The sequence below is a fragment of the Saccostrea echinata genome, unplaced genomic scaffold, assembly GCF_033153115.1.
Source record: "Saccostrea echinata isolate AGI-Se365-2 ecotype Australia unplaced genomic scaffold, CSIRO_AGI_Sech_v1 ptg000042l, whole genome shotgun sequence".
NCBI classification, from domain to species: domain Eukaryota; kingdom Metazoa; phylum Mollusca; class Bivalvia; order Ostreida; family Ostreidae; genus Saccostrea; species Saccostrea echinata.
Window position 1 is genome coordinate 5,800,761 of NW_026889791.1, and position 16,896 is coordinate 5,817,656.

Below are 16,896 nucleotides of genomic sequence, written 5' to 3' on the forward strand. Positions count from 1 at the left end.
TCTTGTCCATATCTTACTGGGTGAAAAACAGATGAAGTGGATACTGACCATAAAATCATTAGTCTAACGTTTTAAAACAATTCTGTAAGTTTCTCATACACTGCACATTTGTTTTGAAACGGTGAAGTCCGCAAGTTGACTACATTTTGTAGAGTACATGTCTCTTTATCTTGAGCTTTTCATTTGTATTATATGCTTCGTGCATTGATTGCAATAGTCTCAATAAAGTGCCCCAAACAGCATGATACGCCCGTCAAATATTGTTCAATTTTCATAAACAGTTTAGAGTGCAAGAAAATCGTGTCAACCTTGATACAAGGATTTCAATGATTTTTCCATTCTTTATAATATTTGTTTACACATCTCCTGTGGTGTAGGCATTAATTATAACAAATATTACATTATAGATCCTCAACTGGTTGTGTTGGAGCTTGACAAATGCCCATCTGCAGCCCCCCCCCCCCCCCCCCCCCTTCAGATTTGTGAGACATGATGCTCGGAATTAGTTGATATTTTCAAAAAATTAAATAAAAATATCTTATTAAACAATATCAATTTAGTCTTAACAACTTAATCTATATCAAATTAATATTAAAAATAAAAGGCTGACCATCAAATGACACATGCTATAAACTGACAAGCGTTTCTTCTGTCTAATTCCCAAAGGATACAGATAAGAGCTGCTTGATCAGAGATCCTCTAAAAGAAATGATTGAGACAGCTAGCCTTCCTACACTGAACTCATTAACTGATCTTTAACTGGATGCATGTCCACTCATTACTCCCAATGGATGAATGGATCTATACATACTATCTGCTTTATAGTGCAATAAAAATGCATATTTATGTCATTCTGAAATTAAATTTGAAAACAAAAAAAAACTTGTGTAATCTTGATGCAACATTTTTAATAAGGTTCCTGCATTACTTTTACATTTGTAGGGACTATCTACCATAATTAAAACATGTTTTTTTTTAAATACTTGATTTTTTTTTTTAGATTTAATGTCAGACTGGTTTTAAGCTGCAATTAATTCCAATATCCCCCCCCCCCCCCCCAGTATAATTAGTTTTAATTATATTATACAATATCAAATTAATTTATTATACAATATCAAATAAGTTTTAATTACTTTTCACCAAATTCATTTTTAAAAGTTAGGCTAGCCAACTATTTAATCCAACACGGCTGATTCTTTTTGCCCAGTTCCCAAGAGATAAAGATAACACCTGCTTGATCAGAGATGCTCTACCAGTTAGCTCCTCACACTAAACTCATTAATTTCTCTCTAATTTGACATGCAATCTTCTGTTATCAAATTCTCCTTGACCAGTGCTTGATAATTACACCCCTGGGAGAGGTGGAATTTCTCTTGTAACATTACATTTGTTATAGATTGCTGTAAAGTATATAATGAAAAAAAAATTAGTATTTTCATTATTTAAGATTTTTTTAATAAGCATACTGCAACACTCTTGCATTTTTGGAATTGTGTAATCTAATAGTAAAAAGACAGTTTTTTTTTAATTTCACTTAAAGGTCACAGTGACCTTGAAATAGGTCGTGACACACCCTCTACGTAAGATGCGTAAATTGGCCAAGTTTGATGATTCTAAGTCCAATAGTTTTCTAGTTATGAGCCAGACAGGATTTTTCCATATTTGGCCATAGCATCTTAATAAAAGGTCAGAGCGACCTACTTTTAGTGCGTGACACACCTTCTACCCAAGAAGTATCAGCTGACAAAGTTTGATAATCCTAGGCCTAATAGTATTAAAGTTATGAGCCGGACACAAGAAAAGCTAACAGACAGACAGACGGATGAACATGAACGCCATAACATAATACGTCCCGTCTAAAGACGGGCGTATAAAAAGCAGAAATGGATGACTTTCATCAATTTGTTACTTACAAATTGGATTCTGTCATAATTTTCATCCATTTGACATCTGTTAGGGCTATGTGACAGCCGACAGGGGAGGGTAGGGGTCCACCGGAATAGGTAGTGCACCCTACTGCACACATGTGCACACCTGGCCTCAACACTCAGTCACGCAGTAACCATAGGCATTGTTACTGTCCTTGACATAGAACCGTCAAGGATTAAGACATAAGATAATTCCTTTTCCAGTCTTTATTACAGAAATATGTACATTATATACATATGTAAAACTGGGTCTGCTAGCTGCCTGCTCTAGCCTTAACTACTTACTCTCTTACTACTGAACTACCACTCTAATGCTCAACTACTACTACTCTGAGATTATCTCTTTGTTCTTTAGATAAAATATTTTCTTTGCCTTAAGGGGAATTGAATGATTATTTAATTTACTCTGGATTGTTTGACATCTTTACAATAGAGTGATGTGGACAGGTAAAGTGTTCATTACTGTGACACCTATACTGTCTTCAGGGTAACAAAAGATAATTGAACAGGGGATTAACTAAATTGACTTCAAAGACTAGATAACTATGTACAAGACATATAAACAAGCCATCTGCTTAAGTTTGAAATTGTAAGACATATTATTTGTGTTAATTGTTAAATGCTAAAATGAATGAATTAGAAAACTGTACATATAGCATAAAATAGAAATGGAAATCTTGTAATATTAAAATATATAAAATTATAAATTATGTAAGACCCCTAACTCTTTGGTTAGTGGCTATAGTTATCTTGTAAGGTGTGACTGAGCCTTAAGTCTTAAAGGTCAATGTCACATTGTCCAGAGCATGTAGTGAATTGGAATAGGGATAGAAATTCATTTTTATTCTAAAAAAAATTGTAGTTTATTTTTAATTAGGCCCCCGGATCAAAAGATCCTGGGGGTATATTGTTTTTGTCCTGTCTGTCTGTTTATCTGTTGTCAACTTTAACCTTGGCCATAACTTTTGATTGATTGGAGCTATGACTTTCATATTTCACATGTGTATTCCTTGTGACAAGACCTTTCTTTGGGTACCATCATAGTTGACCTTTTGACCTTGGAGTTTGACCCACTTTTGCAAAATTTTATGAGACTTTAACCTTGGCCATAACTTCTGAACAGTTGGTGCTTGGGGTTTCAAACTTCACATGAGTATTCTTTGTGACAAGGCCTTTCTTTGGATACCAACAACTTTGACCTTTTGACCTTGACCTTGGAGTTTGACCTTCTTTTGAAAAACTTTAACCTTGGCCATAACTTTTGAACGGTTGGAGCTAGGGCTTTCATACTTTACATATGTAATCCTTGTGACAAGACCTTCCTCTGGATATCAACCTCTTTGACCCTTTGACCCCGACCTATGAGTTTGACCTACTTTTGAAAAAAATTTAACCTTGGCCATAACTTTTGAATGGTTGATGCTAGGGCTTTCATACTTTACACATGTAATCCTTTTGACATCACCTTCCTTTGGATACCAACCACTTTGACCTTGACGTAAGAGTTTGACCTACTTTTGAAAAACTTTATCCTTGGCCATAACTTTTAAATTGTTGGTGCTAGGGCTTTCATACCTACATACATTATCCTTGTGACAAGAGCTTCCTTTGGATACCAACCACTTTGACCCTTTGACCTTGACATAGGAGTTTGACCTACTTTCGAAAAACTTTAACCTTCGCCATAACTGTTGAATGGTTGGTGCTAGGGCTTTCATACTTCACATATGTAATCCTTGTGACAAGACCTTCCTTTGGATACCAACAACTTTGACGTTTTACTTACCGGGTAATTTTTAAAAAACTTTAACCTTTGCCATAACTTTTGAACAGTTGCAGCTAGGGCTTTCAAATTTCACAGGTATATTCCTTGTGACAAGACCTTTCTTTGGGTACCAACATTTTTTTTTTATCTTTTGGCCTGAATTTTGACTTGCATTTGAGAAACTTTAACCTTCGTCATAAGCTGCCATACGGGGGCATCAGTGTTTCACAAACAAATCTTGTTTTATACATGTTCTTATACCTCAGCTCTGTCACCATTACATACCAGTAGAAAAATATTCCTTATTGACACAATTGCGTAGACTGTCAGGTATTCTCCCAACAATTGCTCTTCGGATCTCCCCAGCTGCCATTTCACGAAGTTCTGTCACACTCTGCTCACTGTAGAATGATGAATGAGGGGTGCAGATCAAATTTGGACAGTCCTTTAATGGACCTGACAAAAAAAATCATATAAGATTTAAAACATATGGCATTAAATCACTCAAAAAGACAGGCAATTTTTTTTCATAGTGTCAAGAAATACATAGGCATCTCTAGATCTGTATCAGTCAATGTATCACAAAAATACCACTTACTGAATATACAGATTACTAATATCTTGATCCAGTCCTACATAAATCAGCTTATGTTGACTGTGACTGTAGCAAAAATATTTTCATTTTTATCATAACAAATACATGAGATGGGCTTTAATTTATTGTAGGTCACGGGGTTGCAGACCTTTTAAAACAGTGTTCGCCATTTTTTTCTTTTTTCAGTACATGCCCTTCGTGCAGGTTTAACCACTTACTATGCTAGCCCGAACAAATATTTACATGCCCAGAATTTTATCAAGTAATTTTATTCTTATTTGCCTTTTCATGTCAAGGAAATGATCCGATATCTATTTCTATCGTTCTATTGTCTCGCCATTAATACTGTTTTCAATCTGTACACATTTTGTGTCTCCTTTGCAAAAGAGTTCCTTGGACATGTTGGAAGTCATGTATTGTTTTCAACGTGTATACTTTTTGTGTCTTCTTTGCAAAAGAGTTCCTTGGAAATCACGGTAGTATAAACTATTGTTAAAACTTTAAATGAAAAATCAGACATTTAGTAATTTAATGTTATTTGTATTATTTAATTTGTAAGTATGTAATTTCAACATGCCCGCTTCCAATTTTACCAGGTCCTGGGCTTCGGACTCCCGGGATTTGTCGAAGACTGTTAAAATTACCTGAAAACATCCTTTTTTGTAATTAAATCTCAAACATGCGATTGTTGTCATAACATTTTCGACCTTATTCTATTGTTTTCTACTGGTAAAACATTCATTTTGACTCTTTTTTAGGCAGATTTCGTTTTAAAAAAGTAAATAACTTTTAAATGGTCCAGACGACATTGTTTCCGATTTTTTTTACTTTGATAGTGATGATATGAAGTAAATCTATGTAAAAATATTCATATGTCAGCTTAGTAGGTCAGGGTGACCTAATTTTCAGTCACCTTACTCTGAGGACCCAAGATGGATCAACTGACAAAGTTTGATGATTCTAAGCCAATTAGTGCCTGAAATATTTGAACAAAGCCATAAAATTTCAAAAGCAGGTCAAAGTGACCTACTTTTCAGTCAACTTACTCCGTGGACCCAAGATGCATCAACTGACAAAGTTTTTATGATTCTAAGTCAATAAGTACCCTAAAATATCTAATTATAGCCATATAAATTGAAAAGTAGGTCACGTTGACCTACTTTTCAGTCAGCTTATTCCGAGGACCCAAGACGCATCAACTGACAAAGTTTGATGATTCTAAGCCAATAAGTACCCAAATATTAAATTATAGACACATAAATTGAAAAGTAGGTCACAATGACCTACTTTTCAGTAGACGTACTCCAAGGACCTAAGATGCATCAACTGACAAAATTTGATGATTCTAAACCAAATAGTACCCAAAAATATTTAAATATAGCCATAAAATTTCAAAAGTAGGTGACAGTGACCAACTTTTCAGTTCTTGTACTCCGAGGACCCAAGATGCATCAACCGACAAAGTTTGATGATTCTAAGCCAATTAGTACCTGAAATATTTAATTAAAGCCAAAAATTGTCAAAAGTAGGTCACGATGACTTACTTTTCATTCGACATACTCCTAGGACCAAAAATGCATCAACTGACAAAGTTTAATGATTCTAAGCCAATAAGTACCTGAAATATATTAATATATATATTTATATAAATATAATTTATTTATATATATTTATTTATATATATTTAATTTAATTAAATATTTAATTATAGCCAAATAAATTGAAAAGTAGGTCACAGGGACCTACTTTTAAGTCGACCTACTTTGAGGACCCAAGATACATCACCTGACAAAGTTAGATGATTTTAAGCCAAATAGTACCCAAAATATTTAAACATAGCCATAAAATTTCAAAAGTAGGTCACAATGACCTAGTTTTCAGTTGACATTTTTTGAGGACCCAAGCTGCAGCAACTTACAAAGTTTTATGATCATAGGCCTTAAAATGTCCAAAAGATACCTCCAAAATGCTTCGAACTCGAATGCCTGCAAAGTTCAAAAAGTAGGTCACAACAAAAACACCAACAACGACGATGACAGACAAATTTCGATCAGAAAAGCTCAATTGAGCCTTCGGCTCAGGTGAGCTAAAAAGCATTGCATATTTTTTTTCAATGAGACATCACAATCAAATGTGCACAAGAAAGTCACCAAAATCATATAAATTTAATGATATCAGCAAACCTGTGACCTACTTTAAAAGCACATAGATATTTGCATTCCTTAGTGGAAAATACCACAGTGGTTAAATTATGTACTCTTATGCATAAGAGTCACACAATAGTTGGCATTTCGAAATATTTGCAGTTTTTTTTTAACAGAGACATGATGGAAACAAGTTATTTTTAAAATGATAGTTATCTAATGTCATTATTTTGAGTTATCATTCCCTGATTCTGCTTTTTTTTTTTTAATTTTGTTTCTCTTCTGTAACTTATTCAGCTTATTTTCACTTTTATACCTATACTGTAGAGTTGGGTATTGCAAGCGAAAACCATATTGCAATATTTTACTTTGAATATTGCAATATATTGCGATATATTGTAGATTAATTATCATCAATACATTTGAGCAGAAACTTTGAAATGCTTTCAAGTTCAAAGACTATTTGAATTTATCTTTAAGTGTTAAAGGGGAAAATAAAACATTGTAAGTAATAATACTTTACTTTTAATCAATTACCAGGTAAAATAATGAAACAAAATGAACTCTCTTGGATTTTCACATTGAAAAAAAAAAAGCTGAAGCTTATTTTTATTTATCTATTTTTTTTGGGGGGGGGGGGGGGGGGTTGTTGTTGTTGTTGTAAAGTAGCAAATGTCACTTTAAAATCAAAACAATACTGTAAATTTTGGAAGATAAGATGATACTTTTTTTCTCAGAATGGCTTGGGTCATCCTATTTAACGAATCGACCTATCTAAGGCTCAAGTTTACGAAAAATGCCTCCAAATCAGTGATATTTACGTCAATTTTAAAGCAAATCTGTGCCATTTTCGTATTTTTTAAAATTATTTTACCGAGAAAAAAATAATAAACAATAAAGAATCAAATATTTAATCCATTGATTTCTCACAAAATAAGATCCATAAAATATCTGTCGATGTACAAAAAAACTTATTACCGGTATATCGTCTAGTAATTAATGTCTCAAAGTATATTTACAACATGCTGTGTCCATCTTGTGAAGTTGGAAGTCGCAATCGTTTACTAAAAAGAAAACCGCAGCCGTATCAAAATTTAAAATGTGGAAGAGTTTTCACAATCGCAATTGTAATCTTTTTTTACTATTTATTTGTAACAATTAACTGAAATAGTATGCCTAAATATTTGTTCATTGTCTTGTGATATTTATTTAAATGTAAAATGCGTGAAGTAAATTGTTGCCAGTACATTCCTAAATTTATTTACCAATATACCACTATTAATAACTATTTTGTTTTATATCTTCATTAATTATAATAAAACTAACTTATCTTGAATATACTATTATACGTTTTTGGAAGTTATAAATTCATTTATTCACGACACGTTATATTTTATTCACATTTTTTTTTGTTTTACAAAATAAATATTTTTTTAAATGATAGAATTGAAAGCTTCCTCATACCCAAGGGGTACACTGAATTATACAAATATTGGCTTCTAATAGAATTTTAATTGTCTGACAGATAAAGGGATATACACTGTGTACACAAAGGTGTTAACACCTGTGTTGGTTAAAACACCTGCGGGGCATGATTAACAGATCCACGTGCCGTTACAGGGGTATTAGTGCTATACATCATTGAACAAACAAAACTGTGAAATTCTTGATGACTGTTAAATTGCGAATGTACTCTCAATTAAATTTATTTTTTACAACAACATCTCATGCAAAATTATAGCATGTTAATATTATGATTAATTTCATTTGCACACTGTTACATGTAATAATCATTTGCGTGTTTTAGCAAATCCCTGGACAAGAAAATATAAAAATGGCGGTCATCGAAGTTAATTTTTTACCCCGGTAAATAATGTCGGAATAAAAGAATGGAAATGATTATTGTTTGATTTGGGTATTTCCCTAATTATAGCTGTTTTATACTACCGTATTTATGTGTTTAACGACAGAGTCAAACTACAACGGCATTGAACAGGCAAGTTGGAGAAAATACCTCATATCACAATTCAAGGAAGTTTTAACTAAGTTTGTATAAAACACTATTAAAATACTGTACTCATAAAAATACTACTTTATTTTCTCAATACGTTAATATCATGGGTTAAGTTAAAGAGGTTTACATGTTCTGATACGTAGTATCTACATAAAAATCTCTAGAAATCAATAAACAAAGCCTCGTCCTATCTTCCGAATTCATCCTATCTAAGGATTTTTTAAAAATTACGGCTGAAAATGAGCCTTTCTACCTATACACCCCATCGACATATACCCAAAAACTTATGGTACATATTATATGAAAATTTTATTGTGGTCACAGAATAAAATTAAAGAAAAAATGTTGTGACTCATCCTTTTGTGTAAGTTTGGTGATAATCTGCCCAGTGGTTCTTGAGAAGAAGATTTTTTAGCAACCAGTACTTTTGTTTCTATTTTCCTAATTATCTCCCCTTGTTTAAGGGTCACAACCCTAGTTTTAGTACAAAAAGGAGCCCTTGGGCCAAGGATACCCTGTGACAAATTTGACAATAATTGGCCAAGGGTTTCTTGAGTTATGGCCCATATTCTAAAAAGTTTATGCACACCACACAAATGGCCATAGCATTAGCTCTTTGAGCCTTTTGCTCAGAAGAGCTAATAAAAAAAGATATTTTTATCTATATCCTGTTTTTAGAATTCAATAAATTAATAACTCATTGTGTATTTTACCAAAATAAGTATGCACATTATTTAAATCCACATTTCAGAGAATGTAAACATCATTCAGAATTGACCTTAACTTCAAAACAAACTTTATTTGCAGACTGAAGTGTTAATCTAAATGTGACAGATAAAGATAAATGCTTTGGATTTTCTTCAAGAGGAAAGTTAATTAATCCCAAGAGACTCATTGCAGCTTTCATGGTTTACAATAGGAACATTCTCAGCAGTTATCTCTCTTTGCCCATTCATTCTTATATAAAGTTAAGGAATCTACCCCACCACCCCAGCTCCAAACCGGATGACACAGAGAACCAAACTTAGCATCAAAATATGTCTTACTGCCTATTCAACCAACATACCAAATTTGAACTTAATTGGTCAACCCTAAAAAAAGTTATTAGAAAAAAACAGAAAATTTATGGATGGAAGAATGACAGACAGACAGATTGATTACTATAGGGCACCAGCAAATCCTTGCGGAGCCCTAATGAAATTTACATCTTTTATAACAAATTTTTAAAGATATCAAAATCTGATTTATTGAACTGACTGTATTTTTGGTAAGTATTTGTATACAAAATTCAATTCATAATAAAAATTAGTTAGTTATCCAAGGTATGTTTTGTAATAATTGATTCCCTAACATATTCGGTAGTAATACTTGAAGGAAAACGTGTTATTTTTGCAAATTCGCTTTATAAAGTTATGCGAATTCGTTATATTGATATAAGGAATTATGGATATAGCATATTAATTTTGCAGGTCCCCAGGACTGGCTAAAACTGAGTTTTACTGTAGTTAGTAAAATCTAGCAATCACTACCCTATATGGGCTAGTGCTGAAAAAAAGTTTTTGGTGCACACAGTACATGTAGTTACTTGGGAATGTACTTGCTCCTACAACTTTATCAATACGTTCTTTTTCCACTATTGAAGAGTGTTACTTCTTAGTGCGCTCTTTTGTGAAAAAGTCGGAAAATGTACAAATCTTGCAGGATTTCTCGGACAAACGTAACATAAACAGTTGAATGTCGATGAACAAATCCTAACAAAATGCAGATGAAATATATTATTGTTGTGGACTTTATATACATTAAGAGTAGAAATGACAACGATATCAATTTATATCTATTGTTGATTGTATGTATCTATTTATCGTATCGTACATTTAAATACAATACACATGCCTCGGAAATGTCGTATTTTTTATTAATGGATGATAAATTTAGGGTTCTTGTTCTCTTACATACGTCTTTTAGTTCGTCTATTCTTTAATTGGAATGACAAATGCACTTAACATTTAAAATTGGATTGAGGTTGACCAAACGCGCCTCTAATTTTGAAGAGTTCACTAATGGAAATCAAACGTATTGGGATGCTGACATCAAGTTAAAGCATAAGCTCATCTAGACTTCATTAATGTGAGCTAAAATTCAATGTTACAACTAATAGTGGAGAAAGTTACTGCAGCTTACTAGTGGAGAAACTAAAAGGTTCATTTTCATGGACATCTAATGCTGCTGCTCGAATTCTGCCATCTTTTAATGCTGCTGCTAGGGCATGTTCATCCACCAGGCCTCCCCTTGCAGTGTTAATCAAAAATGCACCTGGAAAAAACATACAGGACGGAGAACTGACAAACTGAATGAGGTATGAAACAATATTTCCAAAAGCAGTAATGCTATTTATTAATAACCATAGCTTATTAAACTAGGACCATTATAGATGTTCTTCAAAAGACTCTCCTACTCCTATGAAGTACATAATTACATAACAAGATTTGAACAAAGAACAAGGTTCACTTAGGGTTTTCTTTTGGACTTGTGGATTTCTGAAAAATCAAAACTGCTTTAGTTGAAAATACGAGGGTTGTCCAAAAAGTTGTAGACAGGGAAAACATTTTAGTTTCTCTATGCTAAATTAAAATTCTTTTCTTGTCATTGTAAAAAGCAACATTTTTTAATCATAAATTTCCAGTTTCATAAGAAAATACTGTTAAAATGAATAAAGCATACATGTGTACATGTACATCATCCCACAAAAGCAAGCGTCATTTAGGTCTCTTCTTGATCATTTCTTTTTAAAGGTACTTCCCTGTGTGCTACCGTCATGGTAGCTCAGTCAGTACAGTGCTTGCTCCATGATCGGAAGGCCACGAGTTCGAATCTTGGCTGTGACTGACCTAAGTCAATAAAAAATAGGTAGCAACTGTTCCTTCACCAGGCGCTCGGCAATTTGAAGAGAAAGTTGCGGGTCCTTTGGATGAGACCTTAAAAACCGAGGCCCTGTGTCACAGCAGGCATTGGCACAATAAAGATCCCTCACTGCTCAATGGCCCTGAGTGCTGAATAAAGATCCAAATTTGAAGCCCTTCACCAGTAGGGTGAATTCACCATGCATCGGACATCCTCGCACTTCAACAAGTTCTAGCGATATCCTTACTGACCAAATATTATCAATATGGAACTTAACATGTAGTATGTGTGTGCTATTTATAGAGAAAATATCATTAAAACCCAATTTTTTCGAAATAAGTCAGAATTCACCATAGATCGGAAAATATTCACCATGCATCGGACATACGGTATTTAAACCAGAGAAATATAATACCTAAATCTCAGTGCTTTAAAATTAGTGATATCGAAACATTTTTATCTTTTATCAAAAAATTAAACTTCTAGTTAAATTTGAATGACTATTTCGATCCACAAATGTGAAGAGATTTTAGGTGCATCACATCGCCTTAGAAAGGCTTTACAATGCTAGTAATATGGCAACTCGCACCTTTGTCTCGTGGATTATCATCATCTAGTTTAAAGAAATAAATTGAGTTCACTTCTAGTCGTCATATATCGATATCTTGTATTTTCACTTAAAATTTAGATTTTTTATTATCTATTTCCGTAAAAAATAGCTGTCATCTGGGTTTTATATGAAAATATGAAAATGGAAGTGATTACCCATGCATTGGAAAGCGTCCGATGCATGGTTAATTTGTGTCCGATGTACGGTGAAATAAACATACTAGTAAAAAACAACTCTAAAAATTATAATTATACAAACATTGAAGTAAAATTTTTGAAAAATTTCTGTAAAATTATCAATCATTGACAAATTTTACCTAGGTTCGACTCGTTCCCTTGAGGTCTATTTAAAAGAGCGACACCTTTAAAAATTGCAAAATTGTAAAATTCTGGTTACTCCCCTTTGATGATGCAAAATATGATGTAATTTCAAGGCCATTCTTGTGGCAATTTTATCACAACATGAAAATAAAAATCGGCATAAATAAAAAGTTTAAATCTTCACCTTTAAGACAGAAACAAGTAAAAACATGGGGAGACTCGGGTTCAATGAAAGTTTATTGCTTAAAGTTGTCTGAAGCAAGGTGTGTGTCCGATGCATGGTTAACTCACCCTATATGGTGACTTCTCTATATGTGTGAAAAATTCTTGAATGGGACGTAAAACAACATACAATCAATCCCTGTGTGCTTAACAGGGGTCTCTTAGCATTTCATTTTTTTTTTTTAGTGGAAAACCACTCTAGACTGAGGAACTCATTTGAATTCACTGCTGTTCATATTTTCTTTTCATTATCAGACACTAATTTAAGTCTTCGAAAGGTTACCTTATAATGTAGGTAGTAGCTAATGCATTTGACAACGTCATTTGCAGCAAACTGAATTTCAACAACACTGAAAACTATGACACCAATCCCTTTTCTCTGATGCTATTTACATGAAAAACTGACATTTCACTAAGATTCTTTTTTTCTGGTTTCACTCGTATAAATTTAAGTTTGATGTTTTACATATTACCAGAGAAACTTATGCAATTGGAATAGTTACACATGTAAATTATTCTGGATTCTGTCCGTGTGCCGATGATCATATCAGACTTAATATAAATTGTCATAAAACTATTACTATAAAAGATATACATTTAAAAATTCACTATTTAGAAGCTGAACATATGCCATATTTGATCATAATATCTACGATAACAGCACTGGGATATACCCTTTGCATTCGTTACACCTGACTGCTTTATTGTCATGAGTATCGGCATGGAATGTTCGTGCTGATTATCTTACATGTACATTACCTTTGTTTACATTTTATTGCAGTTAGGTGTATTTGTGTTTGTTTGTACACTGCACTGACCTGTGCATCTGTTGTAAGTTTCTTCGATAACTTACTCTCCTGCATTAGAAGAAGTACACAGTTATTTTTGCGCTATCAAGTGCTGTGTAGCATGCGTCCCTCTATACCGGTGATGACTAATTACACTGAACAGTGACTAAGTGAGCGGCTTAAGATATGGGCCCTCAGGTATAGCGAGTTTATAATCAAATATGGCGGACAAATACCTTTTACAAAGTGTGTTCAGCTTTAAGGAACAATGAATACGGATGTAATCACAATTTCAAAAGCATTGACCTATATGAGAGAACAAATTCCCAGAAAAAGTGACATATTTTAAAATCCTTGTTTATAAGTTGTTTTCTACCGTACATGTCTAATTTTTTCAAATTTGTATAAAGTGTCAATTTTTGCACGAATTTTGGCCTAGAAGTCCTTCAAGGCAGGCCTGCCCCTAAATAAAACTGATATTTTGATAGGTTGGGATGTAAGGAATAATTTAAGATAGGACCTTTTTAGGGGCACCCCTGCCCTAGGGTCGAAATTCACAAAAAACCTCCCAAAAATAAGGAAACTTAATTTTGACAATCTGTTTCACATTTATACATCATTTTCTTGAAGTCAGAATAGCTTAATTGATATAAGCGCTGACTATTCACACCATGGGTACTTTTTTAAAGTCGAGGGTTCGAATCCACCTGGTGCCACATTTTTATAGTTTTAAAATCTCGCCTTTTCAAAGACTCTTTAAAATATTTAATAGGTTTGTGTATTTTCCTTAAATCATCTATATTTTATGCATTTCCATTCTTGATATAAGAAACATTAGGGGGAGAGCAAATCTTAACATTCCAATGTACCTAAAACACAGTCAAGTGGAACTATTCCTCAGTATAGCACACTTTCTTCAAGGATAAGAATAACTCACTCTGTGTTACTCAATACAGGTATTCTCAGCTTCAATGAGCTGCGATGGATTTCAGTTGTATACATTCCTTAGATTTAGAACTTAATCACATTGCTTTTATTCCGTCTGTACTACTAGTGCTTGTTTGGGTTAAAATGTTACGTTTTGCTTGAATTATTTAAACTTACTATACTAAGAATAACATACATGTACTTTTGTACTGAATTATCATAAAATCTTGTTTGATATTGCATGATTTGAACTGGGAACATTCAAATGTTTGTTTACTCAGATTTCAAGCATGTTTGACAACTACAGGTGCACAAATCTCCGTGAAAACATTGGTTACGACAAAGTGCTAGGTTCACTTTATCCATAAAATGGCCTTGTCCATATACCAATTATCTGTCCATGTCCCAGTGTCCTGTTTCAACAATCAATATAAAGAAGAAACTTGGTGCTTACATTTCCTACAATTAAGTTTCCTCTGAGAGTCCAGGTATTGAAATACAGGCTTTGTAAAATTACATTGTTCTTGAATTTTGAAGAAAATAGGTCGCCCGTGTGGCACAGTGGTTAGAGTGTCTGCTCTAGAGTCGCGGAATAAGGAGTTGATCCTTACGTCGTGGGTTCGAATCCCACTGTGGGACGTGGAGACTGGTCCTTCGGATGAGACCGTATAAACCGATGTCCCGTGTCGCAGTAGGTGCTGGCACGAAAAAGATCCCTCACTGCTCAATGGCTGTAAGTGCTGAGTATAGGACAAAATTTGCAGCTCTCCACCAGCAAGTGGTGGCATCTCCATATGAGTGAAAAATTCTCGAGAGGGACGTTAAACAACATACAAACAAACAAATTGAAGAAAATGGGTGTATTTGAGTACCTTCAGCAAAGAAAGAAAATATGTGCCCATCCCTCGATCTAAAAAATAAAACATGGATTATAATCTTCTGAAAGAGTTCTTTCATTAAATAATTGAACATTTTGGATCAAAGGTTGGGGTCTATGCAAAATATTGGAAAACAGGTTAATTTGTCGGTCACTTTTGGAGAATTTTTCAGGATTTGAGGACAATGACGCAATTCATGACGTCAAAATACATGGACTAGGGGAAAAAATCATGTCATTTTCAATAGATATGCAGTCACCAAGGGTCCAAGTAAAATTTAATGTATTTTCAACTTAAACTGAGCAGTTTTAATTTTTCAGAAATTCACAGGGCCGAAAAAAGCCTAAGTGAACCTTGTTCTTTCCTCGACATCCCTGTCAAGAAAAAGGGAGATTCTAGAAGTGGATGAAAACTTTTGACATCATTCAGTAAAGTAAACAAGAGGCCCAAGGGCCTTAACAGTCACCTGAGTATACAAAAATCCATAGAGGATCCATGAAATATAAATTGAAAGCTGCAAGAAAAAAACCCAGGTTATACAATATAAATTAATTTTTTATCCAATCAAATGACATGTTACAACCAAAATTAAATTATATTAAAATGACTTGTCATGGTTTTGTTATTTTTGAGAAGATTTTTCAATGATCTTTCCTAAAAATTTCAATCTAAAAAACTTTGATCATCTGTTGTGCCCCCTCCCGACCCCAAGGGGTCAAAGATGCTTGCATATAAATTAGACAAATCATGGCTTTGCTATTCTTGAGAAGAAGATTGTTAAAGATTTTTCATATACAGTATTGTAAATCTTTGATCATCCATTGTGGCCCCACTCGATCCCCAGAGTCATGATTTGAACAAACTTGAAACTATGCTACCTGAGGATGCTTCCATGTAAATATAACCATTCATGGTTTTGTTGTTTTTGATAAAAGAAATTTTCTCAAGATTTTCCTATGTATTCCAATGTAAAACTTTCATTGTCCATTGTGGCCCTACCCTACCCCCGGGGATCATGATTTAAAAAAAAAACTTGAATCTACACTACCTGAAGATGCTTCTACACAAGTTTCATCTTTCTTGGCCTAATAGTTCTGGATAAGAAGATTTTTTCAATGTATTTTCATGTAAAATTTTGATCATTCATTGTAGACCCCCCCCCCCCCCAACCTCAGGGGTTTATGATTTGAACAAACTTGAATCTACACTACCTGAGGATATTTGCACACAAGTTTCATCTTGGCCCAGTGGTTCTGGAGAAGAAGATTTTTAAAGATTTTTCCTATGTATTCCTATGTAAAACTTGAGAAGAAGATATTTAAAAGATGCCATTAATTTTTCACTAATTCTTAATTATCTCCCCTTAGAAAAAGGCTTCGCCCTTCATTTGAATAATTTTGAATCACCGTTGCCCAAGGATACTTTGTGCCAAGTTTAGTTGAAATTGGCCCAGTGGTTCTTGAGAAGAAGTCGAAAATGTGAAAAGCTTATGCACGACGCACACCCACACGATGCACACCCGCACAAAGACAGATGAAAACAGATAGTAATAGGTCACCTGAGTGACTCAGGTGACCTAAAAAGGGAATCAGCATTCATTTATACTTTTTATTAGGGATGTCAATTTTACTTGAAAAGCTTAGTTGAATAGTCGGAGGCTTAAGTTGAAAGACAGTCGAGTACTCATTGAAATTAAATTTTCATGTCATTTTTCCTATTTGTTTTTAACAGACTGCTAGCCTGTACAATATCTAATCTACGCTATCACTATTAACAACCAATTATTGAATCGTTAACATTTACG

General features: G+C 33.7%; 1 protein-coding gene across 2 annotated transcripts in view; it reads right to left on the reverse strand.

Annotated features, from left to right (window-relative positions):
• The window catches only part of LOC133200990 (C-terminal-binding protein-like), a 120,710-nt gene that overhangs the window by 11,174 nt on the left and 92,640 nt on the right, over positions 1-16,896 (reverse strand). For both annotated transcript variants that reach the window (XM_061336796.1, XM_061336797.1), the window contains exons 8-9: positions 10,628-10,759; positions 3,979-4,149 (exon numbers count right to left, since the gene is read on the reverse strand). In XM_061336796.1, coding sequence (XP_061192780.1) covers positions 3,979-4,149; positions 10,628-10,759 — 303 coding nt within the window. The remainder of the gene's footprint in view (positions 1-3,978; positions 4,150-10,627; positions 10,760-16,896) is intronic.